This window comes from Tasmannia lanceolata, unplaced genomic scaffold (genome assembly GCF_043159265.1).
Source record: "Tasmannia lanceolata isolate RefF3 unplaced genomic scaffold, GAP_Taslan_0.1 ptg000048l, whole genome shotgun sequence".
Taxonomy (NCBI): Eukaryota; Viridiplantae; Streptophyta; class Magnoliopsida; order Canellales; family Winteraceae; genus Tasmannia; species Tasmannia lanceolata.
The window spans coordinates 1038875-1053635 of NW_027518725.1; the positions used below are offsets into that span (position 1 = coordinate 1038875).

General features: G+C 39.3%; 1 protein-coding gene across 1 annotated transcript; it reads right to left on the minus strand.

The window, feature by feature from the left end:
- Positions 1 to 762: 762 nt before the first annotated feature.
- LOC143864462 (lysine-specific histone demethylase 1 homolog 3-like) lies at positions 763 to 12584 on the minus strand. The gene is made up of 8 exons (XM_077375385.1): positions 9773 to 12584; positions 8291 to 8432; positions 5629 to 8046; positions 5095 to 5188; positions 4332 to 4819; positions 2924 to 3625; positions 2223 to 2297; positions 763 to 1734 (listed from the first exon to the last, which is right to left on the minus strand). Exons 1-8 carry the CDS (start codon positions 12151 to 12153, stop codon positions 1669 to 1671), a joined length of 6366 nt encoding a protein of 2121 aa, XP_077231500.1. The 5' UTR covers positions 12154 to 12584; the 3' UTR covers positions 763 to 1668.
- Between the last annotated feature and the right edge of the window lie 2177 nt (positions 12585 to 14761).

Below are 14761 nucleotides of genomic sequence, written 5' to 3' on the forward strand. Positions count from 1 at the left end.
TCGGGTCGAGTTGGGTTCAGGTTGGTCTAGGGCAAAAAGAGGGAAAAAATACAAAAAATAGATATTGGGTTGTGGGGTCAGATCAGGTCGGGTCACAATAAAATCATGGTGAAATCAGGAAAATGTGATCAGGTTCAGGTCAGGTCAGGTCAACCATCGGGTTGGCTTTTCCCAAACCTAACTAATCCAACCCAAGGAAAGGCTAATCTAACCCGAGCCGAAATTGGATAGTACTTGTTAATTCTAAGGTTAGAAGAAACTAGTGTCAGGTGTACCACCATTGTTTTCAGTAGAATACTTGTGAAGAGAATGAAGGCATTGTTTTTCTACTCTAGCCAGGGACAAATTTGACATTTGGTTCATTCTAGATCATTTTGGGGTTGAGTTTGGAACTAGGGGTTCTATTGAGAGAGGAGCCTTATTAATGGACGAACAGGAAGGATATTTAGACTTACAGAAGAATTTTGTGTTGCAAACATAAAAGATCTTTTCAAGTTAGCCTCAGAGGGAGGATATCAATACTTACAACAAGCTGAAGCAACCATCCTCTCCCTATCCTCAAGGCATCTAAAGAACAAGAACCAACCACAAGTCATAAAGAAAATAGCACCTACACCCTGCACCAAAAAATAAAAGATGTGACGACACTAAAAGGAGCATAGATGCTGAATAGAAATAACCAAATTACAAAAGCACAAGAGAAAAACCCGAAAGAAAATGAACCTTCGCCAGGGACCACATTATGTGAGTTAAAAACATATCGCCGGTGTCTCAGTTTCATGACACAGAAAAATTCTATAGAACCCACCCGGATAAAAATTCATAGAGAGAGAGAGTACAAAAATGTAGTCCAAGACCTATCAGCTCTATCTACACTCATGTATAATCTTAGTGCTTCTTGGATACACACATACTGTCTTGAAAATTGGTATGGAAAGTAAGAACTCACCTTTTGAGCTGATTTCCTTGATACCACCCGTCTTGCATAAACCCACCATTGATGGTGTCATAGCCAATAGAAAAAAAGGTTACAAGGACAGTGGTTAGGATTTCAAGAGAGAGACGAACAATAAGTTATGGAACCTATTGATGTTAGACACAATCCAAAGCTGTACAAAAAAGTATGATCTATTATCATGTCTATGTGAATCCACTAAAAAGAATTAGAGTTAATCTGTTGCCTTGAGAATATAACCTCCAATGAGATGAACTGTTGTTTGCAATCTGGTTGATCTGAAAAATGGAATTAATCCCATCATTCCTCATTCCAATCAACGATATCCCATGGCTTCAAATCCATCACGATGAACGTCCGAGTGCGGGATGTTGGAAATGTCTTTTCCTCCAATTCTTTGGCTCAAGTTGAGGCTTAAAATAAAAAGCCAAAATCTCAATTAAGCCCATTGCTGTTAATGAAATGGGCTGGTGATTTACATGGTAATGGGGACTGAATGTCCCCTGTTGTGAACTTCCACTGCACCAATTGGATCGCTGACGATTGATGGGCATTTTATATAGAGAATGTTCTATGGATGGTTCCCATCACACAAAAACAGACGCCAATAACTCGGGAAACAACTGATAACCCAATTCCAATGTCTTGTAGACATTGGAAAAACAACAGCCCATCTTATAGAAAGTTCAGTCTGCACTTCATCTTTGGACACATCAAGTTTTCACACCTGGGTTCATTGCCATGCGCCTCTCAATCAACGTATCCACAAAGGAACGAATCTGCAATAGCGAGTATAGAAACCAGGGGTCAGAATCTGAATTATTTAGCAAGGGAAAGTTGATGGTAATTCAATTCGCATGGGATGTAAAAAGCAACTGAAATTGATGCAGATGTCAGAGATAAAAAAAATTACAACGCATCCAGCAGTTGAAAATACTGCAATATATCAAGGAAAACTGCGGCCCCAATTTTTCAGCACTTGTACTCTTTCCATTATATAATTATTATTTTTGGTTGGTAAGCGCTCTTTCCATTATAATTTTCCATTGCTTATAGTGTTTTTTCATCAGTGAGATCAAGGAATTTGGCACAATTAAATTTTAATCTATGAAGACTCGTCAAAATAAGTCAGCTGGCTTGAAACACGAGATATGCTAGAAATATAAGCACTCTTCAAAATAAGTTATTGGCATGAAACAGCAAAGAAAAATGTTGGAAATGTCACTTGAAACTTGAAAAAATATTCTGAGACAGAACAAGAACATACCTTATTCTTCCGTTTGAAGTCAAGAAACTCAGAAATAGTCATTACTTTCTCCTCTGCTGTGCTGTGATCCATGACCTGAGAAAACCAGACCAAGGGAAAAACATAAAATCAGAAAAGGAAAAAGCTACCATTCATTATCAACTAAATATGTTTTTCTACAATCCATAATTTTCCATGAGTCAATACATTAATCAAATTAACTATCGACATACAAACAAGCTACTGTGGTTCCTAGACAAAATAACAAAATGCATAGCAGAGAAGAAATCCCGCTAATCTTCATCTAGAGCTGAAACAATTCAGAAGTGTCAGAGTTTGATTGGCAAACCAATAGCACGGTTTTAAATGTTGGTTTCGGTGTCGGTTTCGACCACCACCGAATTTCGGTTGAAATCATGTAAAACTGTGACAAAAATTTCAGTTTTCTTAAAATTTCCACTATAAAATTGTGGTGGAAATTTCGGCCATTTCAGTGGTAATGTCGGTAATTTCGGTGGAAATTTTTAGGTTCAGTAAAATTTTTGTAAATAAGGGTAAAAAATATTGGGACGAAATTTCAGGGAAAATCATGTAAAAAATCTGATTCAATGTACTTTCGGTTTCGGTCCAAAATATTTCTGCTGAAATTTAAAACTATGACCAGCAGCTAGCCAATTTTAAATAAAGTGACAAGACTGGAAAAGGAAGAAGCATGAACTTACCTTAGTTGCACTTTTCTTCAATATTGACTTGTATCCTTCTTTATCAATCTTCCTAGCTTTATATAGAGGCATGAGCAATGATGCAACGTAATCCACGACGGCTTGTTTAATATGCTCTGCACCTCTTGGTTGACTAACCACGGACACTTTGTTCTCCGTAACTTGTGAAGCAAAGCAGTCTTCTGTTGGTCTTTCAGCGTTCTCTAGGGGTAATCTTGGCATATTGTTTGAATCTTCTTCATCCCTTAAATGTAGAGCCCGATGAAAGAACTCGGCATCAGCATCAGCCGCCTGTGCCTGCCACAACTCAATGGCATGATAGTCCTTAACCCCTCCACTACCAGCACTATCAACCCATGCTTTTGTCACTCTACTTTCTACAGCTCCACTTTCCCCAGAATGCTCTCTGAGATTCAAAACCTCATTTGAATAGCTCGGTTGTGTATAGTTATCACCAGACATTCTTGAACTGTCGAGATTGCCACAGGTAGCAGAAAAATCAACAGACCAGTTCCTGACCTTGATGTTTCTCGAGTCTATATCCGATAAACAATCTTGCCTCCCAAAATTGCCACCCAACCAATTCCTCCTCCTAAGTTCAGAGTCATCCATCTGTGCATATTGCTCGCGTCTGGCAAATTTATGGAATGAAGGAATCTTCGGAAGCTCCCGCAATGTGCCAGCTTCTGAAGATGCATATGCCTGCACGAAAGTAATCACCATAGATTTGACTATCAGAATGCAATACAAGATCAAATATAACTTGATAAGAAATCACTTGACCTATGTCATAGATATCTCCAATATTTTCAAATATCGCGACATTTTGATACAACGACAAAATTCCAAAATGATCCCCAGAATTTAAAAATATAGCGATATTTACATTTTATCATAAAATATCGCGAACCTCTCAAAACAATCATAAAATATCACGATATTATCCCGATATTTTTATGTTATTTTTATTTTATATTTTTTTTCTTAAATTTTATATATTTATATATTTGAGGAACACTAGATTCACATGCGCCCTTGCAAAATAAGAGGCAAAGGGCGGCGCCATTGGTCAAATACCATTAAAGATGGCACCGAAAATTGCAATCATAACCGTCTTTAATTGTTTCTGACCAATAGTGGCGCCTTTGCCCCTTATTTTGCAAGGGCGCCTGTGAATCTAGCATTCCCCATGTTTTTAATAATTTTATTTTTTTATCGTTTTTTTCCGATATAAACCAGAAAAGAAAAAAAAAATCATCTATCCCGAGAGTTTTCCCTTACCGACAAATTCTCGAGAATGATATCTGTGGCATAGTACTTGACTCTATCAGTTACAGAAGTGGAAGACACGAAAATTCAAATAAGCATAAACAAACAATACTTCATTTCTGTCTATAAGAAGACAAACCTCTGCAGCCGCAAGCGCAGCAGCTCGAGCAGCTTCAGCGGCAGCAAATGCAGCAGCTTCTTCTTTAGACATTACAATGTTTTCCTCGCCCTTAGAACCCCAGCTCTGTTGAGCGCAGTGGGAACGTGATGAGTTAACCTCGGATTCTGTGTCTGTCATCGTTTCTAATTTGCCTGGCCGGCTCTCCATTTTCTTATTATTCAAATTTGAAGGGGAAAGGGTTCCAGCAGGTGAAGAAACCTGCAGGTTTCCCTTGCTATCTGATGTATCATTGGCTGTGTGTAGAGGTGGCTTTCCTGAGCTTGGATCTTTAGGCTTAAACCTTGATGCATCTGAACCAGTTGTTAGTTTCAGTAATTTTGACCCACCAATAGCAGCTTTTTCTTTTCGGAAAACTTCAATCCACATGCTGACCAGCTGGCTTGCTACAGAACGGATATCGCGACTAGTATGTACACAAACTTTCTCCTTTACAGTTCTTCCAATACCTAAACCAACACCAAGTTAACCCAGTCATTGTTGGCATATAACATGAAGCCTTCGAACCTCATAAGGCAATGTAATTAATCATGTTAACTTCATTAAATCCACAAGTATCATGCCGCATACAATGTAAAAGAAAATGCAGATATGTAGAATTTGCAAGGGCAGTCAAACCTGATAAAATGTTTGTTAAATGTACTTCTACCTTGTATTAAAAAATAGCAATAGAAACCGAGACAGGTACCATATTAAAAAAACCCGAAACAGGAAGAGTAGATACCAGACAGGCGGACAGCGAGCAAATCACTTGATACAAGCACGAGCAAACGAACACAATGACGCAAGAGTTGAGTGCCATCCTTGCCCATTGAATCCTATTTTAAAATGGAAAAAGTTATTGTCTAAGCTATTTTCAGTTTCAGTGCTCACAATGAAAAATGAATAAACCAAATTGGTGACGGTACAGGCCAAAGAATGTGAAGGCGATATAAGGCGATATAAGAAAGCCATTCACAACCATGGTTTTAAATTTCGGCCGAAATACCGAAATTTCGGATTTCGGCTAGGGCCAACACCAAAAGTACATGAATTCGGTGTCGGCCCAGATTTCGGCCGAAATTTATTTGTTTCCAATATTTCAGGCAATTAAATTTCGGACATTAACGAAATTCCTTTTTTTTACCGAATTTCGGTTGAAATTTTGGTATTTCGGCCGAAATTTCAGTTTTGGCGAAATTTTGGTTTCAGCTGTGGCCAAAACCGAAATTTCAAACCTTGTTCACAACTTGAAGGGAAAACCAGTGATAATAAATACCAGGATCCATGAGTTGAGTGTATTAAGTCCTCCTTTGGTTCCCGCGAAGGATTTTAGAACCTCAACAGGGAGACGCAACAACTCCTTAGCCAGATGTAGTCGTCCAGCCGAGGTCTTCGCATTAGAGAACATGTCCCGTAGTAAGGCTTCCTTTGTCAACAAACTCTGTGTCCCATCCAAAGTACTCTTGCCAAGAACATTGGAAAATTCAACTGCATCAAGTCTCGTCACCATATCTCTCACTTCATTTCTTTCACTATCTGACTGTCTCTGTTTAGACTCCATGGCCTCTACTTCAGCAGTACAATCAATTCCAGTGCTTAAGATATCAATTATTCGTACTGCCTCTCGAAGGCCACTCATCATCGCACCACCAACAGTATCTGGGTGCTCTTTACAGGTAGCCTCGCCCGCAAAAAATAAACAGTTCTCCACAGGCCTTCCCAAAATATCATAATCCTCACCGGACGCTCCAACAGAAACATAGGAGTACGCTCCCCTACTAAAAGGGTCATCGCCCCAATTCGTTACAATAGATGCAACCGGGTCAGGTACAGAGGCCTCCCCAAAAAGTGTACGAAGAACCATCAGAGCGTGAGTCACGTGATCACACGTGCTCATATTTTGGCCGTCTATAGCTGCCTTACCAACCACAAGTGCTATAAGAACAGGAGCTCCAACCGTTTTTTTAACATTCCAAAACATAAAGCATTGCCCCCTGCGGTCAGTACCCTCGGCAGTTGCTCCAAAGTAATCCACAGTATCATCCCAAAAAACATTTGGGAATTCCAATACTACTTTATTCAGCACACCAAAACCTAGCCTTTGGATAGAGGATTGTTTCCACTCTGGCAGGACTGGATAGAACTTGATGGTGTTCGCTTTTAAGCAACCAAGTGGCACGGTAATCAGAACTGCATCACCCACAAATTCACTACCATTTGATGTCAAAACTTTGACTTCATTTTGCCACTTATCAATTTGATGGTCTCTTGCGCTATATGTGATTTCCGTAACAACATGATTCAGGTGAATATCGAGCCCTTTGGATAAAGACTCTACAACGGCACCATAACCCCCTTTAATCATACAATGGGCCCCTCCAAATCCACCATAAACATCGTCCTGATTCCAATAAGGAAGGGACACTTGGTTGAGCAAAGCAGCACAACCGTATTCTAAATTTGCAAAGTGCCAATCCATCACTCTCCTCTCAAGAGGACTCAAAATCTCCTCTTTCAAATTACTATCATTCAGCACTTTGTTACCAGGGCGATTTTCTACTATGCGACGCTTCTTCAAGGCATATTCTAGTCCTTCCTCCAACGACATCCGCATTGCTTGTTCACCATTTTGTGCAACAAGTACTATCATGTCATCGAGGAGACTGTTATACTCTGCTTCCAAGGCCTCATCCAAATCCACGGGGACTTTCTGGCCTGTTACAATATCATACAGAGGGCAGTCACTGTTCAATACCGTCAACTCAAGACCTAACTGAGCACAGACCAAAGATGATGGGTCCGGTCTCCTTTCAGTTGCGACATCAGCCTCAACACCCGTAATAATGCTGGCGCCGAGATCCACAGGAACTGAGAGTGATGAGTGATCTGTATAGACACGACCACCAATCCTATTCCGACCCTCTAGCACACTGACTGAAAAACCTTGGCGTTGCAAATGGCGTGCTGCAGTTAAGCCCGCAGGACCAGCTCCAATAACAATTACCCTTCTGCGAACTTCCAAGTCACACTGTGTAGGATAGTCCACCTTCACAGGAACCTTTCCAGAGGATTTAACCCCAAAACCTTCAACATGCATAACTACTTCTCCATTGCTATCAATGAATTGATGGTCACCATTTGAAGCTTTAATATGCTCCGGCGCAATGGCATCATCTGGCCCACCAACCACTATTTTGCAGGATAGGTCATTACTCAGAGGATCCAGCTCAGCTACTCTATCTATTACTTGTGTACCCTTGCAACCATTCTCGTGGTTAATGCAACCTGAGCTTGTTTCATCAACATAAATTTTTTTAGTGTCAAGTGGTACCGGTACACAGCCTTCATACCCAGGTGGCACGCCTACAATCATATTTCCAACTTCATATTCTCCAGATCCTATCAGCTTAGATGACTCCAACCCAGTGGTAGGCACAAGGAGTTTGTCACATTTTTTAATTTCTAAATCAAGTGTTGGTTCCGGCTTTTCAACTTCAGAGGACAAATTATTCTTTTCCATGGTAAGATTTTCATTCTTGACCTGACCAAGGATGAAAGCAACTTCCTCTTCTGAATCAGTAACTCGGGTCCCACAATTGTCCTCGGGTTCGTTTTCTTTCGAAAGTTTAAAATGATGGATACCATAAGTTTTTGCCTTCTCCTTTTCTGAAGCAATGCCTACATTTATATAACCCTGTTGAGAACTTGTTAGAAGATGGATGACATTCTTGAAAGAACAAACAATTATGCAATAAAAGTATAGCCAATGTTATCAAAGAAAGATATGGGCAGGTAAATGTACAGATGGGGACCATGTGTTATATGATCCGCGTTCCAAAAATTATTTGCAACCATCGGTCCCCATTCAACCTTGCAGCATGGCTCACATAAAAAATGGGACGGAAGACAACATTTCATGATATCAAGGAAAGACTCACACTGCGGTCAAGAAATGCATAAATCTTGCGAATAAGGGAAGCACGTGGTGGTTCATCATCAGAAGGAACCTTGGCTACCCCACAGTCTCCAAGAGGCAAAATGCGGCACACTTCTTTGCTCCACAGACCTAAGATCAAATTCCTGCAAATGTGACATCCAAATAAATATGAACCAAGTCCATCTTAATCTGTTGCTGTCCTAAGCATCAACACAGAGCGATTATCGTGATAAGAGTAGAAGATTCAATATTCTCATAGGCTGTTAGCATTATTCTGTGAACAAAGTATATGTTAATAAGCAGATAATTTAACAGTAGCACATGGTAAAAACATGAAAGAAAATATTATGGATGCCCGAAACAATGATTGGATGTCCAAGATGACTATAGTACGACAATAACTGCTAGCACTAAAACTCCTTGCTAAACGCTCTAAATTGACAATTTTCTTTTTCTTTGTTTGTTTTGTACTCCTTTACCATTCAAAAAAAATTTGCATAAGGGACAAAGAGACCCAACACAAAGAATATCTCTAATTCCACACACACACACACACACACACACAAACACACACACACTCATCAACCTCCTTTGCTTTGCTTTTCTTTTAAGTTTTAAAAAAGGAAAAATCTGACCTTTTACAAATATCACAGATCATGACTAAAATGTGAGCTAAGCTCCAAGGAGATGGACATTGGCATAGCACACAAGAGATTGCATTTGAAGAATCACTTTCAATCAGAGTCCGATCCCAGGCGCAAATTGATAGTGATAACCAAAATATCTGTCCGTTTTCGCTAATGTCAATTTTAGAATGTATAGTAGCCATTAAGCATTCTACCATAAAAAAAAAGTAGCCATTAAGCATTCCCTACAAAAAAAGATCTGGTACCCAATAGACACTATGGCGTGGAGAATCTAGATATGAGGAAAAAATGTCATGCAAACACATGCATACATAGCAGTTATCGTATACTTGTATACTTAATTATTCAATTATTAATTAAATTTACCATATTTTAAAATACTTCATTTTTACCAAATTTTTCCTTATATGAACGCAAGAAAAACATAAATAAATAAATAAAGTCTCCTAAGAGATAACCTCCCCGTGAAATCCCCAAGACATGAGGGCGTTACTGAAAATATACCACAATAGGCTGTATCTAATGTGCTACAGACTACGAAATGACTTATTAGGTTACAAAGATATAACAAAAAAACATGCCGAGTATTAGAAGTTTGGCCTTTCTAAACATAGTATGCAAATAAATCATACTAGAAACCTGAATAATGTGAAACCACAGCCACAATCAACAAGCAATTAAACACTGCAAGAAGTTCGAACCCCAGCTAATGACAGCATGCTTTCAAAAATACGAAACTTTTATACACATATAGCGATAAATTAGCATATGATCGTAACACTTGTAAGTCTATCAAAGGAAGAATAAGTAAAAAAAATAACCAGTTCCATGTTTACCTGCATTCAAGGTATTCCTGGAGCCCACCTCTCCGCCGTAAGACCTCCTTGAATTTAATTTTTTCAACTGGGCCAACAGCACAAGCTTTCAGCCCAGCTGCCACTGCTGCAGCACCTCCATTATCAACCTCAGCTAACATATTTGAAATACAAACAGACTTATCATTAGTTTTTGTAAGCCTGTTTCCATCAACAACAAGATTATTTTCAAATAGTCCTTGCTTGTTCATCAGAATTTCCCAATCAACGTCCCCCTCATATGCCATGTCACCGTGTATACGCTTTTTTTTCGTACGCGCTGGGCGCGGCATCTCTAATAGTGTATCATTTTTGTTTGGATCGAACGCCCGTCCCGAATCTTCTGGATTAGTTTCTTTTAAATCCATCAATTTGGTCTCGGAACCGGTTGCCTTGTCTTTCTTAATAGAGGAATCTTGAACACAAGAAGGCCCTTTTGACACATAATCTGAAGGCTGGTCCGTGAGGCAAGCTGAGTAGCTATTTTCAATCAAGGTGGCTGAATCCATTGAAGGACCAAGATAAAATTGATTTAAGACAACATCAGCATGTGGTAATTCCTCCTTGTGATTCACGGTGGGAGAAAAATCAGATGTATTAACTACATCAGAAGGTAAAACTGACAAATTTCCCTCAGAAAGTTTATGTAATCCATCGTCGGATCTCGGGGTTTCTTCAATTTGTGAAGTGGCCGATGCAAGACATGACTTTTGGATTGTAAGAGATGTAGAATCCTCTAAAGCTACACAAGCAGGCTGATTCAAACCATCATTGTAGCAGGTTTCTTCTTCCTTCATTGTATGCGAAGCATAAGAATCATCGGAAAATTTATTAAACTCTTCAACAGATATGCAAACTTCCCCCATTTGTCCATCATCACATTGAGAAGGTTGCTTCACATCATCACATTCAGAGTTTTCCTCGGTTTGAATACGGGCCGGTAACTCTTTTGAACTTTTTTCAGAAACTTGATTCAAACAATCCTCACATTCGATAGTGTTCTCTTTCTCAGTTTCTTCACATGGTCCATTCAACCGATCACCATCAAAAGAAGGCATTGTAATTTCCCTACTCAGCATCGAGCAGGAATTCTGAACTTCAGTTGACGGTTGTGCTTTTGAAACACCATCAGATGATATATTTACCATATCAGCAGAGCCAGCTAATTTCTCTGTTACCTTTAGGACAACAGAACCAGGATTTTCAACAACGATGCAAGAATTGTCATTAGAAAGTTCATTTGAAGCATCATTGACTTTTGTGGTTCTCCGAACTAGCCCGGACAATTGATCTTTTGAAATCCCATCAGAGGCTTGAGTTCCCTCATCATCATTAGAAAGTTCATTTGAAGCATCATTGCCTTTTGGGGTTCTCCGAACTAGCCCGTGCAATCGATCTTTTGAAATCCCATCAGAGGCTTGAGTTCCCTCATCATCATTAGAAAGTTCATTTGAAGCATCATTGCCTTTTGAGGTTCTCCGAACTAGCCCGGACAATAGATATTTCGAAATCCCATCAGAGGCTTGAGTTCCATCTGCCTTTTTCCGTAATGACGAGGAACGAGCTTTCCTAACCAAACTAGAATGGGCCTTCCGAACGAATGCAGACAGCGAATCCTTCATGTTATCATCCGAAGAATGATTGGAGCTTTCACTAAACGCGGTAATTTCCTCTTTCTCTTCATGCACAAAAGTCGAATTCCTTATCTTCTTCCGTCTACCTTTGCCTTTTTGATGACCTTTGATATGTTCCTCCGAGACTAAATCCAACCCATCTCCACTATGACTCGGGCTTTCCTCCACAGGATTCGAGTGTGATTTCCCAACTAAAACCCCATCTATCAAAGACCCCATAGAAGACTTATCTGATGGTCCTGCCCCATTCAAGACAAACCCCTTTCCCTTCAACCCACCATCTCTAACAATTTTTGGAGCCTTCAATTTCTTCCTAAAACTAGCTAACGTATCCTCCATCTCGCCCGAATCCACATCTTCAACCCTAAGCTTCTCTACCCTAACTTCAACCATAGGCTTCTCAACCCTAACTTCGACCTGTCCACCATCTAAATAGGGTTTAATCTTCTTCCTGTTTCGCGGCTTCTTAAACTTGAAAAGAGATCCTATCGGCTCATCATCGTCCGAATCGTCTTTCACCTCAAACAATTTCAATTTCCTCTTGCCCAAACCACCTTTCTTCTCTTCCTCACCCATCTTGGGCATTGACGATCTATCTTCCTTATTCATCTTGGATTTTGATATCAACACTCCCAACCCTAACCCTAACTCACCATTATTATCCACAGAAACATGCAAACCTAATCCTTGCTCCTCTCGTTTACCCAACAAAGACCACCCATCATTCATATGGTTATTTTCTCAAAAAACTCACAAACCAAAACCTTCATAAACTCCCAAAAATCAAACCCAGATACCAAAACCTTCATAAACACCTAAAAATCTCCAAACCCATTAAACCAAATACATGATAAAGGAAAACCCTAAAAGCAAAATCCTAAATCAATCAGGTCTCTATGCAAGTTCTCTCCAAAGAACTAAGTTTTAGCACTAAAGAATTTGTGAAGACACAATATAAGAAGAGAAATAGAGATAAAAGGAAATAAAATTTTGGAATAAGAACACCTTGGTTTGGATTGAAGATCTGGATTTGGTTCTTCGATAGGTTGAAACAAGCACTGGTGCGCACGTTAGTGTTTATTCTGCGCACGTTAGCGGCTTTTTTCTAGGCCTCTTGAGCAAATATAGAGTTGGATAGTCGGAGCAAAAGAGTAATAACACTGGAAAGAAAACTTTGTATGATATTTTATTATTTGGGCACCGAGTCACCGACTCATTCACAAAAGAGAAGGTTAAATGAGGAGGAAAAAGGTTATTTTGTGGGGATTGATATCTGCACGTTAATGTTTTGATAATGAGACGAATCACTTTGTTTTAGAATTGGCTATTGATATCTGCACAACTATGTTTTGATAATGAGACGAAGTCACATTGCAATTCTCATAAAGCTATCAGCAGTTTTTGAGAGCTGCTTAAAGCAGATAAGACAAGGTGACTTTGGCTCGTTGTCAATATATGATTGTGCCAATATCAGTGCCTCTATAGTTTTTCTAAATGCCTCTCAAGGGCTTTTGATTCGTCCCATGACCATAACAAGGTTCCGTAGATATCAGTATTTTTATTTTTATTTTGCGTTTTGGCAAAAGACAAGCCCTATAAGACCTTGTTTGGATTGCAAGAATTTTTTGTAAAAGTTTGGAAAGGAAAAAAAATTTTAATGTTTCTTCTTTGTTTTTACATGCTAAAAATGATAACTTGAACCAATCCTATTCAATTTTATTCAGAATGGGAAAATGGAGCACATAACAACGCATCTTCACATACCAAGAACTATGAGATCACCCATTTCATTGTGTGGTGGCGGAGGGATCATACCATTCGAGCTTTTTTTTCATGTTTTTTCCGGAGGTCTGGAGAAAGCAGCAATTCATAGGATTTCCCTAATCATCCCTTCCAAGGAAGACGGAACATCTCATTTCTTGCTACAGAACTCGCAAGGGAGCTGCGGATACTTCTGTACGAACATCAGATGCTGGATACCTCACATGTCGACTTGTTGAATCGGGGCCTTCAATTTGTGATAATATCCAACTAAATCAACCATAATCATATCATTTCCTTCTAAATTGTGGAAAGAAAAATATTCCCAAGAAAAAATTTAGGTCAAAACGTTTTTCTTGCATTCCAAACAAGGCCGTATGCCATATTCTTAAGGAAAACACTTTAGAAAATAAAGACGAAAGTGAAATTGACTAGTGTTTCGAGAACATAGTGCTTTCACTTCTCTTCTTTTTTCTTATTTCTTTTTTTTTAACAAAATGGAAATCCACTTTTCTAACAGCCCTCAATTTTTAATTAACCGCATTTCCTCTGAGAAAATACCATTTTTGTATGTTTTTTATTTATTTTTTCACATATATAGGGATCTGATATCAGCACAACCATGATTTTATAATGGGCGTAAAATTACTTGTCCTAAATGCTTAATCAGCTATTACAATTCCCAAAAAACAGTCCGCAGCTACGTAAAACATATTCGACAAGTTGAGTTCACAACGTGCACACACATCCAGAGGCATGTTTTTATAATAGACACGAACTCAACTTGTCCCACTTCGTAGGCTGCTGATAGTGTTTTGGGAATTTTAACTAGTAGTATAGCATACAGGACAAGTGAGTACTATAAAATGGTGACCCTTTGATCCTGCTTCTTTATAGTATCAATAAAATGGTTCACTGCTGATCCTAACCCTTGGATCCTAAAGAGGCATCTTTTGGGAATTTTCTATATAAATGTGAGGCAGAGATGTTTGCAGGCCTTAATAATACTCAATGTGAGAATGACATTGCCTTGGTGGCATGGTGCTAGTCCAAGACATTGAGGTCAAGGAATATAATAGTTTAGCATTTTTGCCCCATGAGGCATAATAAATAGGCCCCACCCCCACCAATACATGAACTATAAAATAGTGGGTCCCACCCTAATGCAGGGGCTTGGGGGAAGATGGTGGGACCCACCCCATCAAAACATGAGGGCAAATGGTGGGCCACACCTCATCAAACATGGTATAAAATGGTGGGCCTAATCCTATGAAAGGATTTGGATGGATATGATGGGCCCACTCATGTGTTTAAAATGGCGGGTACAGATGGTAGGCCCCACAAAATAAAAACATGGGGAAATGATATATTCACCCTCTTTTCTTCCCTGGACAGCCCTTTGTAGTATAAAAGAGTAGTGCAAAACAGTAACATGACTACACTAGAGAGGGGTGTCAATGGAGGGAGTGAATATATCACATTATCACTTCCCCAAAACATGAGGTGTAAAATGGTGTGCCCCACCTATGCTATGCATGGGTGTAAAATGATGGGCCCAATCTTATCTAAACATTTG

Bases quoted from the DNA above. Each gene is read 5' to 3' on its own strand.
- LOC143864462 (XM_077375385.1), bottom strand. From the start codon at position 12,153: ATGAATGATGGGTGGTCTTTGTTGGGTAAACGAGAGGAGCAAGGATTA. The intron at 4,820-5,094 runs GTATCTACTCTT...GTGTTGGTTTAG, and splicing joins GCTCGCTGTCCGCCTGTCTG to GTATTGGAAGAACTGTAAAG. The intron at 3,626-4,331 runs GTTTGTCTTCTT...ACTTTCGTGCAG, and splicing joins CTGCGCTTGCGGCTGCAGAG to GCATATGCATCTTCAGAAGC.